This window comes from Citrus clementina, unplaced genomic scaffold (genome assembly GCF_000493195.1).
Source record: "Citrus clementina cultivar Clemenules unplaced genomic scaffold, Citrus_clementina_v1.0 scaffold_2, whole genome shotgun sequence".
NCBI classification, from domain to species: Eukaryota; Viridiplantae; Streptophyta; class Magnoliopsida; order Sapindales; family Rutaceae; genus Citrus; species Citrus x clementina.
This window is the reverse complement of record NW_006262688.1, coordinates 23,871,909-23,888,516: the sequence shown is the minus strand read 5'-3', so window position 1 is coordinate 23,888,516 and position 16,608 is coordinate 23,871,909. Positions and strand designations below refer to the sequence as shown.

Below are 16,608 nucleotides of genomic sequence, written 5' to 3'. Positions count from 1 at the left end.
ATTAATAATAATTAATTATTATTAATAAAAATAATAATAACAATAACAATAATGATAATATTGTTAATAATGATAAATTAATTATTTTTATTAATTATTATTTTATCATTATTTTTATTGTTAATAATGATAATATTAATAAAAATAATTAATAATAACTAAAATAATAAAATTTAATAATAATAATAATTATTATTATTATTATTATTAATGGCATTTAAAATACTAAAATTAATTTTGATTTAAATGAGGGTAATTTGGAAAATATGAAAAAATTAGAGGGATACAAAAGTAAATAGATATTCAATTCTCATTCCCTCATTTTCATTCACAACCCCCCCATGGGAATGAAATTTTCATTCCTTATTTCCAAATTATGTGGGACCCACATATTTTATTAACATAACCTTTACAATAAAGAGATTATCTCCCAATCTCTTCACTCAAGTGTCTCACATACTCAAGTGTCTCACACACTCAAACTCTTATAATTAAGATGAAGAAATGAAAGTTACAATAAAACTCACTCAAAGAGTAGATATTCAAAAATGAAGAACAAGAGATGATTCAATGTTTTTGTAATTTGCGAATTGAGAGCTCAAGATATCTTGTGTGCTTTTTGTTTTTGCTTGTTGGAGAGCTTGAAAATGAATTGGATTTGAGTTTATATAGTTTGAGCTCAAAAACTAGCCGTTATGCACATTTTGGTCATAACCGGCTTACCATTTATAGACATCCGGTTAGCCGCTTAATGTTACCGTTATAGCCACAATTTTGAATTTCTGAATATCCGGTATGCCGCTTGTGAAATCCAGTTAGCCGTTTAAGTTCCAGAAACATTCTGCCCGAATCCGGTCTACTGTTTGTCAGGATCCGGTTAGCCGCCTGCTACAGTAACTGCTACAATGAAATATTTTTTAAATTTACAGTTTGATCTCAAAACTTTATAAAACTATATTATGGCCTAAAACGTTATGAAAACTTTCAAATAGGTCCAATTTCAGAATTTTTTAAGTAATGCTTTGTCAATCCCAAAACTTTCTGAAATTATGATTTCACCCAAACTACGTGAAATTATAGAATGACCTAAAATATTTAAATAGTTTCAAATAGGTCCAAATCCGAAATTTTAAAACAATATCAAAGGTTTTAAAATACTTTCATTTTAGTCCAAAATACTTTAAGTCCATAACATTATTTTCTTATTGTAAAAGCACAATTCATAAATCTTTGCTTAATTAACACATGTGGTTTGTTATCATCAAAATCAATATCTATAGTCATATAGGCTAACAAAAAGGGTAGGACAATTTGTCCTCTTATAATTACTCTAAACACTCTATTATACTAAATTTGAGAATTTAACTTTTACTCTATGCACTCTCCCAAAAAAAAAATTCTATTTAAATCATTTAAATTAATTTACTCAAAACACCAATAAAATTATTCAACACACTCAACGAAAATTTTTAAGAACTATAGCATAACTTGCAACAATAGAATTAAGTCAAGTTTTAAACAAACTTTTTAGAATAATTTTACTTATTAGCTATTGTTAATTAAAGAATGTATTCCATATCAATTTTTGCATCTACAAATTCTTTAAAATCAAGAGATATGGACTTTAACTACCCTAATAACAATTGAAAAACAAATTACCATCTGACACAAAAAGGAGGAAGAAGAAGATGCTGACTAGGTGGGTTTAGAGGGCTTTCAATTTTATTTATTTTTAAATCAAAGACAAAAAACAAATATGAGCACGTTTACAATAATTTCAGTTTATTTTATTTCTTGAAAAATGTATAGCTTACAAATATTTTGTCTTCAAAATAATTTAAAATATTGATTTGCTGCATGTTCAAATGAAGATTTTTTAAGATGTTACAAAAGAAAGAATATATGTTGAATAATGAGGGTATTGTATGAGTGTTTAAAGTAATTAAGTTATATTAGCTTATAAACAAATTGTCCTTAATGGTAATTTTTATGATGGGTAATTTTGAAATAAATTATTTTATTAAAGCAAGAGTGTTCAGAATATTTTTTAAAGTTTAAATAACTTCGCCCGGGGCAAAATTGTCATGCTTGAAGATGGAAGATTGATTCCCAGCCGCACTAAGAATCATGATCCCATTTCTCATTTTCAAATTAAGGTGGGCCCCATAATTATGATCTCAATTCCCGCCCTCATTTTGTGTAGCAAATGTTGTGAATGATTTCGATTTTGGATTTCAATTTCCCAATCTCAGAAGTAAGACACCGTAATTGTAGTTTAAGGGAATGCATGGGATTGGACTTGTGTCTATGATTTTATAATTTCTAGCTTTTTCAATTGTGTCGTCTGTACGTCTTTGGATTATTTCTTTTAATGCACATTTTTGTATTATGTATTTGGGTTGTTTTAGCTTTACTTGATTAATGTACGTGTTATTCTAGTGGAGATTTTCCAAAGATTTATGTGAGAGTGATCAAAAAGATCAGAGACTTAATTTTAAGAGAAAAGACGAATCTTTGTTTAGATAATTGTGAGTGAACTATGAGTTTAAACATTTGAAATTCTACGACAATTCAACAAGATATCGAGAAAGATAATGGATTTAAATTTTAAGCACAGGTGTCTGTATCTCATCCTCAAAAGACTCCATTGATTTGAATGTTTAACATTTTGATAAGGATAAAATCTCATTTAGTCCTTATATTTTAAAGTTAGTACATGTTCGGTCTTTATATTTTTAAAAATATCTAAAAATATCTCCGACATTAAATTATTAGCACATTTCCTCTTACTTTTTGTTGCTTTTAACTTTATTTTTACAATATTACCCTCTTACAATATTTTTTTTGGACATTAGTAAAAAAAAATTATCAATTTAATCTCAAAAAATAAAATAGAAACAAAATTAATATATGTTACTTTTTTGTAACACACTGTTACGGAATTAATATATTAATTTTTTATTACTAATATCCAAAAAAAAGGTAATTTAATTATTTTTACAATAAATTTTTTTCGGACACATGTAAGCTTTCACAAAAATTATTATATATTCTTTTTGTTTTTATTTTATTTTTGGGGTTAAATTGATAATTTAATTTTTTTTCTTTTTATTAATTTTATAAAAAGAAACATTACTGTAAGAGGGTAATATTGTAAAAACAAGTCAAAAGAAACAAAAAGTAACAGTAGGGATATCAATAATTTAAAGGTAGGTATGTTTTGAGGTATTTTAAAAAAAATAGAGACTAAATGGATACTACTATTAAAATATAGAGATGAAACGAGCTTTTACCCTTTTGATAACACACTGTTTTTCAATAAATAACCGGTTAATATGACTTGCAATTAACAAATTTTAACAACATTCAGTCACACTCATTTTCCTTTTTTATTAGTAAATTAAGTATGTCTTCAAGGTTTGAGAGAACATTCAGCACGCTGATGATTGTGACTATGATTATAGTGACTTGGGCATCTCATCAAGTCATGTCTCGCACGTCGCATAAAACTGGCAATATTGCTGCAAAACATGAGCAATGGATGGTTGAATCTGCACGCACTTACAAGGACCAAGCGGAGAAGGAAATGCGGTTTAAGATATTCAAGAAAAATCACGAATTCGTTGAGAAATTCAACCGCGAGCAGGGCATTAATAATAACCATACGTACAAGTTAAGACTCAATAAATTTGCGGACTTAACTCGTGAAGAATTTCTTGCCTCTTACACCGGATACATCATACAAGCCGCCTCCAGCTGATCATCCCCACAGCAACAGAAGTAATTGGTTCAAGAACTTAAACTCGAGTAAAATGTCTTTTTATGATAGCATTGATTGGAATGAAAGAGGCGCTGTCACTCCTGTCAAAGATCAAGGCTCATGTAGTGAGTGAATTAATTCAATAAACATACATACGTACCTCGTTAATGCCTACACTAGACGGGGTTAGGGTTTATGATACAAACTATTAAAATTATCTATTTTAATTTTTTAATTTTATGGTATTAGCTAATTTTGAACTAGTCAAAAGTAGCTGCACTTATTTTGTGAAACTACATGTAATTAGTGGAGCATTATGTGAGAACATACTTAGTGTTACTAATTTTTAGGTTGTAATCCTAAATAAGCTTTATTATATAAAGCTTGATATTATTCAATAAAAAGTATCATAAGTTTATTATTTTGGCAACATAAAAGCTGTCATTGAGAGTTTTATTGGTTTTTCGAATAACCGATACTTATTTGGAGGTTTAGGTTTTCTCGAATTAACCTCATTTGTCATCTAATTTTTTTTATTTCATTTAATTTCTCCTTATAAACTTTAGTGTTTGTATCATTTATCATTGTTTCTGTGAGCATTTTGTCTGATTAACATGACTAAATATTGTTCGTACACAGATTGTTGTTGGACATTTACAGCAGTGGCGGCAGTAGAAGGACTGAACAAGATCAGAACCGGGGCAATTAGTGTCACTTTCGGAGCAGCAACTAGTGGACTGCTCCACCCTAAACGGGTGCGCCAGAAATTTTATGGAAAATGCCTTCGAGTACATAAGGCAATACTAGGGGCTTGCGAGCGAATGTGTGTATCCCTATCAGGGAAGGCAAGACTATTACTGTGACGGGTGGAGGAGCAGTGCCAGCTGGAAATATGGCGCGATAAGGGGGTACCAATACGTGCAGCCGGCCACCGAGGAGGGCCTGCAAGAAGCTGTGTCAAGGCAACCGGTGTCGGTCGCCATTGATGCCACCTGGTTTAACTTCTACCATGGGGGTGTTTTCACGGGACCTTGTGGGAATACTCCTAATCATGGTGTCACGATCGTTGGATATGGGACAACTACGGAAGCTGAAGGGCAGCACCCATATTGGTTGGTTAAGAATCGGTGGGGAACGAATTGGGGTGAGGGAGGTTCTATGAGGATCTTCAGAGGTGTTGGTGGATCAATCAGGTCTTTGCAATATTGCAGCCAATGCTGCGTATCCTCTATGATTTTTTTTTCTTGCTTTTTTTTTTTTTAATTATATATTATTGCAATTAGCTAGCTTAGATTGGTCACCTGGAATTAAGTGCAAGTGTGCAACTTCTTTGATCGCTTGCTTGCTTTAGACCAGTGTTTCAGTGTTTTTCAGGCTTTGAAAATACTGTATGATTTGAATGTAATAATGGTAAAGCTTCGATATTAACTTTATTGAAGTATTTTCAAGTCCAGTGGCTTGAGTTGAAACCCATAATGCTACTGTTGTATTTTTGGTTAGATGATTACTTGGCCGATCGAAGCCATTGAGTGCCAGGTTCGATTGGCGAATTAATTAAATTTAAGAAAAGAAATATCCTCCAAAAGCCTAAAATGTGAAACAGTAATCCTCTGCTCTCTAGTCTCCAGCTCCTGAAGAAGGAGATCTCTTCTCCCTGTCTCGACGATCACGTTTCTTCTTTCTTTTAGGTGTGAGGGTGAGTGTTTGGTTTCAGCTTCTTCCTCCTCTCATTAGGTGTGAGGATGGCTATTTTGTGCCCATCCATGGCCTGTGATAGTTGTTATGTGCTTTCGTTGAGCTTTTTAGTGAATTAAGTGTCCTAATTCTAGAATTATAGTTTGTGTGTTCCAAATCTGGAAAATTAGACACTATAGATTAGGCATTGCGGTAGATTTGTTCCAGTACGATCAGTTAGAAAGACTAACTACGGTTAATTTTGTATAACTATAAATGAAGCTCAAATTTGTTAATTTTGTATAACTACAAATCAAGGCACCTTCTTTTGATACCTCAAGTGCGCAAATCTATCTCCGCGCATGTACGTACTATTGTTATTTGAATTCTAATGAAATATTATCATTTTGCAGCCAACGCGGACGATAGCTCCAATCACTCACAAGCCATCGTCCGTAATTAACCAACACGGTCGATGACTTCCATCGCCTGCAACCAATCAAGTTTGTTTAATGATAATTTAATTAAAAAAAAAAAAACGGGTGTAATAATAATTTAGTCAAAAATGGGTGGAAGTGGCTATTATAGTAAAAAAAATTATTTTATAATTAATTTTGATAATAATTTATTAAACTGACTAAATAGGTAAATTTCCTATTTAAAAAAAAAATGATGTGCTCTACCGATATCATTCATCATGGCCCAACTTATCCAATTTTTGTGTTATGAGATCTAAGGCTATCTATTATTAGTAGCTTGTAAGCAAGGATACATCACCAGCTACGCTTGGTGCCAATTACGTGCATTTAGTATCAATGGACATTTGCCACTTCGGCCTTGGCCGAAGTGGTGGGCTGCTGCCCTCACAAGCATTGTGAGGGCAGCGGTTTTAGCCCCCACAAAAGTATTGTGGGGGCTAAATGTTCTTTATATCCTTCTTCCTTGCGAAATGCAAGTGGAGTATGGACATCTTCTCCTGTGAGGGGTTATTTGTATTGGGCATGTACTTCATAGAATTCATTGTAATAATGTAAGTCCCAATCATGTATATCTGATTGTAAATATCAGTGTAATACCTCTGCTACAATAAACAGTTGTTGTAAATATCTGTGTAATGCAGTAATCTGATGATTAATCAGTCTAAAAAAAAAAAAAAGTATCAATGGACATTTTAACCAATGGGCCTTTGGTATAATGGGAGAAGCCTTACACTTACAATGTTGAGAGCAGGGGTTCGAGCTTCTATAAAAGCATTATGGAGGTTAATTTCAGTTCTTCTTCAATTATCAATTAATTGAGTAGAGACAGTCTCTCCCTTATGAATGTGAGTGGAGCAGGCACCCCTCGAATATTAGAGAGGGTTTAAAATATTTGGGCATATACTTCAGTGTGTCAATGTATGATGGTGGTCCCGATTATATAGTATGATTGTAAATATTAATTGTAATGTCTGATGTAATGTCAGTAATATTTATGTATAACAGACTTAAAAAAAAAAGTATCAATGGATATTTTAGGGATTTTTATTTTCTTCACATTTCTTCAATTTTTTTTTAAATTTATTCTACTTTTTTTTTTTCTTGAAGATTATAATTACGCGGTCATTCATTGTAAGTGCCCTAGGCTTTTAATTGATAATTATTCATCACCAAAGTTGTATAACTGAGTCTCCTTTTTTACTATCCTATTATTCATCTATACATTATTTTACTTAATTGTAAGTTAAAATAATTATAGCTGAGAGAAACCCTACACGACAACTAATTAATACTGAGGATTCTAATCAAAACGTTGAAAAGTATTATTTCAAAATAATTTTTTTGAAAAAGTATTATCCAAAAATAAGATTAAATAGACAACAAACAAATTATACTAAAAAATACTGGGTAACCCTAAATGAGTTTCAAGTAAAAAGTCACCAATTCAATGACATAATGACCGAATCAGCTTGGCTATTACGGGCATTACTATTTGTTTTCCCCACGGCTATGGTTGATCAATGACCACGTTCACCAACTCACCGAGTCCACTCACCCCCATCACCCAAACTTCCCCAATCTCTAGATTTTTAAAGCACCAGCGGCGGCACCAGCACCAGCAACACATGAACGCACATCAGTACAAGCAATGTTGCTAAAGCCCCTACTTAGAAACACACCTCCATTTCGCCTCAAACAACTCCATTTATCATTGCCCCCATTTAATTTTCTCACATTTTCTTCGGGACCCAATCACTATTTACCCAGAAGTCAGTTCCCAAACTTGGTCACTAGAGTTTGTGAAATTTTGTCTAATCTTCAATGGAAGAAGAACCCTGAACTGAATCACTTGAGCGCCAAGCTCAGACCTCACCATGTCTCGAATATCATCAATACCCATCAAAATACGGATGTTGTTTTGCAGTTCTTTTACTGGATTTCCAAGCGGCGTTTTTACAAACACGATATGGGCTGTTTTGTTTCGATGTTGAATAGGCTTGTTCATGATCGAAACTTTGATCCTGCTGATCACGTGAGGATTTTGATGATTAAAGCTTGTAGAAATGAGGAGGAATTGAAGAGGGTATTTGAGTTTTTGATTGAATTGAATGGGAATGCTGGCTTTCGGTTTACTTTGTATAGTTTCAACACTCTTTTGATTCAATTGAGCAAGTTTGATATGATTGATTTAGCTAAAATTGTATATAGCCAGATGTTGTATGATGAGGTTAGACCTAGTTTATTGACATTTAATGCTATGATTAATATGTTGTGTAATAAAGGGAAGATTAATGAGGCTGAGCTGATTTTCAGTAAGATATATCAGTATGATATGTGCCCGGACACGTTTACGTATACTTCATTGATTTTAGGCCATTGTAGGAACCATAATTTGGATAGAGCATTTGAGGTTTTAGATAGAATGGTAAAGGAGGGTTGTAGTCCTAATGCAGGTACATATTCCAATTTGATTAATGGGTTATGTAATGAGGGGAGAATTGATGAGGGGCTTGACATGTTTGAAGAAATGATTGAGATGGAGATTGAACCAACAGTTTTTACTTATACTGTTCCGATTTCTTCACTGTGTGAGGTTGGGCGTGTGAATGAGGCAATTGAGCTTTTCGGGAGTATGAAAAAAAGATGTTGTAATCCAAATGTGCAAACATACACTGCATTGATTACTGGATTGGCTAAAGCAGGGAAACTTGAAGTTGCAGTTGGGTTGTACCACAAAATGCTGAAGGTTGGTTTAATCCCTAATACAGTTACGTACAATGCTTTGATAAATGCTTTGTGCACGGGTCGAAGATTTGACAATGCTTTGAAGATCTTTTCTTGGATTGAGGTGCATGGTAAGCCAAATGTGAAAACATATAATGAAATTTTGAAGGGACTCTGCTCGGTAGGTGACATGGACAAGGCTATGGTCCTTTTCAATAAAATGACTAAAGCTGGGCCCCCTCCTACTGTGATTACATATAATACTCTCATTGGTGGATACCTCAAAATGGGGAATCTAAACAATGCTAAGAGATTATTGGATATAATGAAGGAGAGTGGATGTGCACCAGATGAGTGGACTTATTCTGAACTGATTTCAGGGTTTTGCAAGGGTGATAAGCTGGATTCAGCCTCGAGACTCTTCAGTGAGATGGTGGAACGGGGTTTAAGTCCAAATCAAGTAAACTATACTGCTATGATTGATGGTTATTTTAAGGAGGGGAAGATTGATGTTGCCTTGTCCTTATTTGAAAAGATGGAGCAGAACAATTGCCGGCCCAAAATTGAAACTTACAATGCCATAATAAATGGTTTGTCCAAAGATAACCGGCTACTGGAAGCTGAGAAATTATGTGGGAAGATGGCAGAACAAGGATTACTGCCAAATGTCATTACCTATACGTCTTTGATTGATGGGCTTTGTAAGAATGGTGGTACCAATCTTGCATTTAAGATTTTCCATGAAATGGAGAGAAAGAATTGCTTGCCAAATCTACACACCTATAGTTCTCTTATTCATGGCTTATGTCAAGAGGGCAAGGCTTATGATGCAAAGAAATTACTTGAAGAAATGGAGAAAAAAGGATTGGCCCCTGATCAGGTTACATTTACCTCACTAATGGATGGTTTTGTTACGCTTGGTAGGCTGGATCATGCATTCTTGCTTCTTCAGGAGATGGTTGGCATGGGGTGCAAACCCAACTACAGAACATATGGTGTGTTGTTGAAGGGGTTGCAAAAAGAATCCCAAATTCTCACTGAAAAAGTTGTGGCCCAGAATGATGTTGTTTATGGTTGCAGCTCATACGGGAAAGTTGGTAATCTTGAATTGATGTGTAATCTTTTATCTAGATTGCCAGAGTATGGATGTGAACCTACAGTTGATACATATAGTACTTTAATTTGTGGCCTCTGTAGGGAAGGCAGATCTTACGAGGCAGATCAATTGGTAGAAATTATGAAAGAAAAAGGCTTCTGTCCTGACAGAGCGATCTATTACTCTCTTTTAGTTGCTCATTGTAGAAATTTAGAGGTAGACTCTGCTCTGGAAATTTTTAACTTGATGGGAATCAGTGGTCTAGAGCCTCACTTGTCAATTTATGCAGCACTTATCTCTGCTCTCTGCAGAGCATCTCGCACGCAAGAAGCTCAGCATTTTTTTGAGAGCATGCTTGATAAGCAATGGAATACTGATGAGATTGTGTGGACAGTTTTGGTTGATGGGTTAGTGACGAAAGGGCTGCCAGATCTTTGCTTGAAGTTTTTGCACATAATGGAATCTAGAAATTGCTGTATCAATCTACAGACATACGTTATCTTGGCCAATGAACTTTCCAAAGTTGACAAATCAATTGACACTGATCATCTTGTTAAGCGAGTTAACGAGAGCTTTCCTTCAATATCATCAGGACAGACAAAATGCATTGTTTCCTAAAGAGTAAGGGTATACCTGTAAAATAAACCTTGCTGATACTCTGACCTGGATGTAAAATTTTCTGGGGGCAAGGTGTATATAGATTTTGGAGCTGTCATTACCTTGTGATGTTATCTGATAAATGGTGAGCAGATGATGTTATTAACTTTTGTTACTGATTAAAATACTGCTGCATTTCCATATCTGGTATCTTGTCAGCTTAATTTCTGATGACTATTTTTGTTTCATATTGCACCAGAAAAAGTTATCCTTGACTTTCCCAAGCCTGAAGCTGGGTTGCATAGAAATGACAGTATAGAGAAGTTTTTGGCATACTATCTGAAGCCAGTAATATTCAGGTAAAAGAGAAAATGCTTGGTTATTGCCTTATTGGGTAAATATAGAAATATACTTGCATATAGCTGAACCCTTGTTGTGAAAACATATGCTATTAGTTAATTATTTGTTGCTTTGCTCTTTTTACTTTGGCCATGGATCAAACTTCTCTTCAACTTCTTCTGATCATTTTTTATGAATTACTGGTTGTTTGACATGTTAAGTTGCAAAACTTACTGAGTTTGAATTTTGTAATTTGGTCTTCAGTGGGACCCACTGTTACTACAACAGAGTGATTTGATTTCTATAATCATATACCCTGTATGTGCATCATGCAATAGCTATGTGGAAATGCTTTTGACTGATTTACACCCAAATTTGTATGCTATAGAATTAGAGATAGTATCTGTAAATCATATAGACGTGGGAATTTGACCATGCTTGTTTTTTTTTTTTTTCTCCTCAGGTTTTGACTGTGCAGCTTTAATTGTTCCCCTCTCAGCTGTTCCTGGTACCAATCCTTAAGGTGCACAATATATAACGCCAAAAAGATCATACTGCGGTTATATACGGCATGAAACGGTCATTCTTTATTTTTCCAATTACCAATACTTTTCAATAAAATATACAAAATTTTTACCATGTAATTGCTTGTGGAATTTGATCTTGTACATGAGTAACAAATAAGCTGCCTTCCTGTTACTTTATAATTTTTGGATCAGCCACCAACCAAATCCTAGCTGCTTTATCTTTCCCATAATGCTCTTTGGTTAATTTTTGGATCATCCTTCATCCAAATCCAATGAGTTACAGAAAACACAATTCTGCAATTTACCCTGTGGGTTCTGTTTACTTGTCTTTGAATGTGACCAAAGTTCCCAGGTCCTTTTTAACACAATGTTGAGGAAGATAATCATCTAATGGCTGCTAGAGTTTATATGTCGTTTTTTCCTGTCAAACACAGTTCTTTGTAAATCTGTGAATCACAATAAATGCAATGTAAGCCAACAAAATTATCATTTAACAGCCATGTGACATTGTTAAACTTCCATGCATATATGAGTCAGGCAGAACTGAGGGTTGAATTATATGCAACGTCGGCTAGATAAATTAGCTTGTTTGTGCGCATGTCTTTAAATTGATCCGATGTTTGCCCTGCTATGAAAAATCTAAAGAAATGAAACCCTTGTTAAATATACAAGGTTATTTTCTTGTAAATGCCAATGCTCACGGGAAAAAACAGTTATTTGGCAATGGCTATAAATTGCCCCAAAGGGTCAAAGGCAATAGTTCACGCCGGGGTTGACTAAAATTGGTAATGTTGTTGGGTGCAAGCTGTTGAAGATGAATCACAACATCCAGAAAAGTACAAGTTATCACAGCACGGCAAGAGCTTGCCTTGACTTGTTCTGGTTTTAATATTCATTAGAAGCTGAATTTGAGGATTTTCTTGGATTATTTCGTAGAGGACATGTTGCTACCAGGTGTATGCTTACGATTGTTTGTTGCACAAGAAAATAAAAATGGTTAGTGGCTTCACACATGTTCACTGATATGAATACCGAGCATAAAAACTATACACTTGCTCTATTCAATATATATATATTTTTTTGTAAATAAAATAGAATAGAATGTACTATTTAATAGCTTATCTACATAATTATTATCATGATTAGGCAAGTTCTCCATCAAATGTTAGAATAAGAACATGTGAAATTGAGTTGGCTGGTAATGTTAAACTATATTGATTCCGTTAATTAAGTATAGAACTTTTAATGGGAGAAATTGATGGAACATACTATCTAGGCCTGAAAGATACAGAGAGAAAGTGGTGATGTTGGTGGGTTTTCTTTCTCTTTCCACCATATGAAAGTCCATTTAAAAACATAAAACTCCAAAATGTTCTTTCTTATTCTTGTCAATTTCCCCATACCCACCTACCAAAAACTTCACTACTCAAAGGCAAAAGAATAGGAACAAACTGAGTTGAAAACAGGGAAAGAATAATGATAATAATAATAATATGATATCTTCTCAAAACACATCATATAAATGCACCATATTCTTTGAAGCCGACACTGCATTACCTAATCGTTTATTCTCCTCAAAGCAACTTCCAAGTGCTACACTCCATTTTGTTTTGGAGTTTAGCTTTCGCACTCATCTTCTTTCAAAAAGTCCTTTTGCCTACACATCCACCAACCCAGCCCTCTCTAGACTAGCTTTTCAAACTCTTCTTCTTGGATAATCTTGAATAGTAGCCGATTCCCAATTATATTACATCAGCTATAATCAATAAGAAAACAGAAAAAAAGCATAAATTGGTGATGAACAGGACACGACTGCTTACTATATATACATATATGTATATATAAGCAAATGTAGCCCTCGAGAAACCAAGAATAGCTCTCACCTATCAGGTAATCTCCAGCAGTTAGGCTCTCCTCTAATGGGTAGGCAGAGTGGTGATTCCACCGCGGTCAGCTCCTCTATTGCCCTTTTGCAAGAGAGGTTTAGACAGCTTGAGAGAGAGAGAGAAAAGAGAGAGGAGAAAGATCTGTTAAAACTGTTTTCGGATTCCGATCAGGCAGCTTTGGCTATGCGTTTTGACCGTAACAAACCATCTTTCCCGCAAGAGACGATTCTGCCTCATAGTCATAGGCCAGCTCTTGAGGATCACTCACTCTCCCTAGGACTTAGCTCTCAGGGAAAGCATGCCGATTTCCAAGCCACGACCAGTCCAGCCTCGGCAAGCTTATGGCCTAATGGTGCTGCCACTCCAAGCACATCGAGAAATTTTGATCATTCTGATGTTGATACTTCTCTTCATCTGTAGAAAAATGAACAACTTACCTATCTTTGTATTAGGTTCTCCGTATCATCATCTTCTTCCTCTGTGTTGGCTGTAAGAAATGAATGAGTAATATAACTAATGTTTATAAACATATTATATTTCCTTGTGTTCGTATCCTGCTGTAATTACACGTTCATGGTAACCCAAAATTCAAAATGGCCTTCTGTGTGTTTTTTCTTCCAACACCTATAAAAGTTGTCATCAATCTTCACATAATGTAAATGAGATTGCTTCAGTCACATGATCAAATTGCACGTAAACGTTATTCACTTTACAGCCAGGAGATATTGAAAGAATTGTTATTATCTTTGAACCATATGCTTGTTTGGTGTGATGTGAGATTCTGATTTGCCAATGCTGCTTCTGTACAAGAATAAAAGGACATAATGGAAGAGATTTCCTGTTCATGGAATCTCGTTTCTATAAATTGTTCAGACTTGATTGTTGCTTAGGAACCATGCCGTGTGGGTTGGTTTTGATTTGTAAGCTTGCGTTGTGTTGTTTCTTTCGTGGTGCGGTTGGTTCTCAGGTGCTTGTGGTCTACATTCTGCAACTACAACGTTGCTTTTGCTTTGGCTTCTTGCTTGTGTTTTTTTATTTATGATGCAACCTTTTTAATTTTTGGTGATGTATGTAAAACATTTCATTATTGGGTGGATAATTATACGGAGGCTCTGGATTCCTCATTGCTTGTGTGTCCCATCCATGATTCAGTGTTAAGTCTGTTTGTGAATCTTTTTTCTCTTTTGTAAAGATTTAAATGATAGGAAGTTAGGTCTTTTCTCTTTTGTTCTTTTGGGTTAATGACAAAAGTCCGACCAAACAGATTAAAAATTTTACAAATCAAATAAAACATTATATTTGGTCGAAATTTTAACAAAGCTCGATGATTTTCATTAATTAAAACTTATAAACGAAAATTAAAAATTCTATGTTGTGTATTTGAGGGGTCCCCTCAAACTCACTCGCTAGCTCCCATCATATAATAATCTCACTTAATTCTGAAATTATCTTTTTTTTTTAAAGATAAAAATATAATTAAAAATAAAAATAATTCCAAAAACTCTAACCACCTTCCACCACTATTATCGCCACCTCAAGCTAACATTCTTTATCTTTCATTTCATTTCATTGTTAGCCCAATTTCATTATTTATCATTTATTCTTGTTAATTTATAATTTCTTGATTCCTATACGGAAATTATTCTTTATTTATTTTCATTTGATTTTTTTTTTTTTTTTGGATTTTCATACTAAATATCAATCCCGTTAAAATCAATTCAAATAAATAATCCAGTGGCCATTGGGAAATTTGTTGGTAGGGTTAATCAGCGGCTAAAGGTTAGGGGTGCAATGGTTTAATGTGGTGATAATGGTGGTGGGGGGTGGTTAGGGTTTCTAAAATTGTATTTGGTCTTTTAATTATGTTTTTATTATTTAATTATGAAAACAAGTGAGATTAATTTAAAAGTGGAACAACCAAATTGTAAATGTCTTTAAATTTTATAGAATAGACCATGTCCTCACGTTCTTCTCTCGTCAAAAATTAAATATAAACATTTCTGTAAACTGGTTTATAAGTAGAGTAGATTTCATTACAATATTTTCTTATGATAGAAATCTGGACTGCGTTAAAATAAACTTAATTCAGGTGGTCCAGTAAATATCTAATATAAGCATTAATAAATTTTTGTATTAAATATAAAGAGAGAGAGAGAGGGAGAGAGTCTTTCTTAGGTTTGAGTGTCCTCATTTTTTTCATGCAGATGTGCTATTAAAATTAGTGCAAATATGCTATTAAACCATATAACTTTATAATGAATTGTGACGATGTCTCTATATTAAAGAAAAAAAAAAGTTCGCATATGGGGACATCTTTACTTTATTAAAGTGAGAATATCAATAAAATACAAAAAATATATATTTTAATACATTAAAAATTGTATTCTTTTGTCTGTTAGTATAATAAAATATGTGTTTTTTTATTTTTTTATTAACATCCTTACTTTAACAAAATAAAAATTTCCTCAGAATGATATATGTGTGTGTAATTTTTTTTTTTTTTTTACTGACATTCTTCCTAATATTTTATATATATAGAGAGAGAGAGAGTTAGGGAGAAATAGGGATTACAAGGACGACGTCCCGAGTCCTATCCCTTTCAGGAGTGGGGAAAAAAAAGAAGAAGAAAGAGAGTAGTTTGGAGACTAGAAGATTCAAGGGTCAGAAATCGTCAACGTATACCAATTATGTAAAACCAACGAAGTGCAAGACACGTTAACGTTAAACAAACTAGATGGTTGTTCTTTCTTTTTCTTTTTTTGTCTTTTTTCCCCCTTTGAAGAAAAGAAAAAAAAAAAAAGATAGTTGTTTTTCAAGGTTTACGCGATTTGACTTCCAGTGAACTGCACGCGGGGGTTAAAAGTCAAAAAGTAAATTTATTGAAATTGGGCTTCAACTCCACTGGAGATCTAAATCCTTCAAGAGAAGGTTATTATCAAATTGACATTATAAATTTTGAAATAACAAATTACTCTAAAATTGAATCAGTATTCAATCATGTCAAATTAGAACTTATCGTTTAATACACTAGACAAAACATGAAGAATGAAGATAGAATATTAGATTCATATAGATTAGTTATTCAATTAATAAAATCTCTTGCACTAGACAAAAGGCATATGATTTTAATTACACTCATATAAATGGAAGGAGATTTAAGTTATGTTGATATAATATTTTAAAGAAGAATGATCAAGTGCGCGATAGGTCACTTATCACCTGATTATTGATTGGCTTGATTATTGATTACTATTTAATAGTCTAATCAATAATCAAGTGATACGTGGTTCATCGCATATAATAACGTGTGCGGCTGCATGCACCTAATTAGATCTTATGTTTTAAATAAAAAGAGAGAAAATTTTTATTTATTTTTTTTATAATAACAAAATAGTTATAGTATGAAAAACGTATTTGATTCCTCCATGGTAAATATAAATTGATGATTTACCTTTATAACTCTCATTTTTGGGTAACACACACAAGAAGAAACAATTTGTAGGGATCATATGACATTACTAGTAAA

General features: G+C 33.5%; 1 protein-coding gene and 1 pseudogene across 2 annotated transcripts; both read left to right on the top strand.

Annotated features, from left to right (window-relative positions):
• The first annotated feature begins 3,406 nt into the window (after positions 1–3,406).
• LOC18052030 lies at positions 3,407–5,534 on the top strand (annotated as a pseudogene).
• Positions 5,535–7,332: 1,798 nt separating this feature from the next.
• Positions 7,333–10,475, top strand: LOC18052029 (pentatricopeptide repeat-containing protein At5g65560). 2 transcript variants are annotated; one of them, XM_024191749.1, is made up of 2 exons: positions 7,333–9,949; positions 10,023–10,234. In XM_024191749.1, the coding sequence occupies exons 1-2, from the start codon at positions 7,562–7,564 to the stop codon at positions 10,143–10,145; spliced, it is 2,511 nt and encodes an 836-aa protein (XP_024047517.1). In that variant the 5' UTR covers positions 7,333–7,561; the 3' UTR covers positions 10,146–10,234. The 2 variants fall into 2 exon arrangements, with proteins under 2 accessions (XP_024047517.1, XP_024047516.1); XM_024191748.1 differs by having other exon boundaries at positions 7,333–10,475.
• Positions 10,476–16,608: the final 6,133 nt, after the last annotated feature.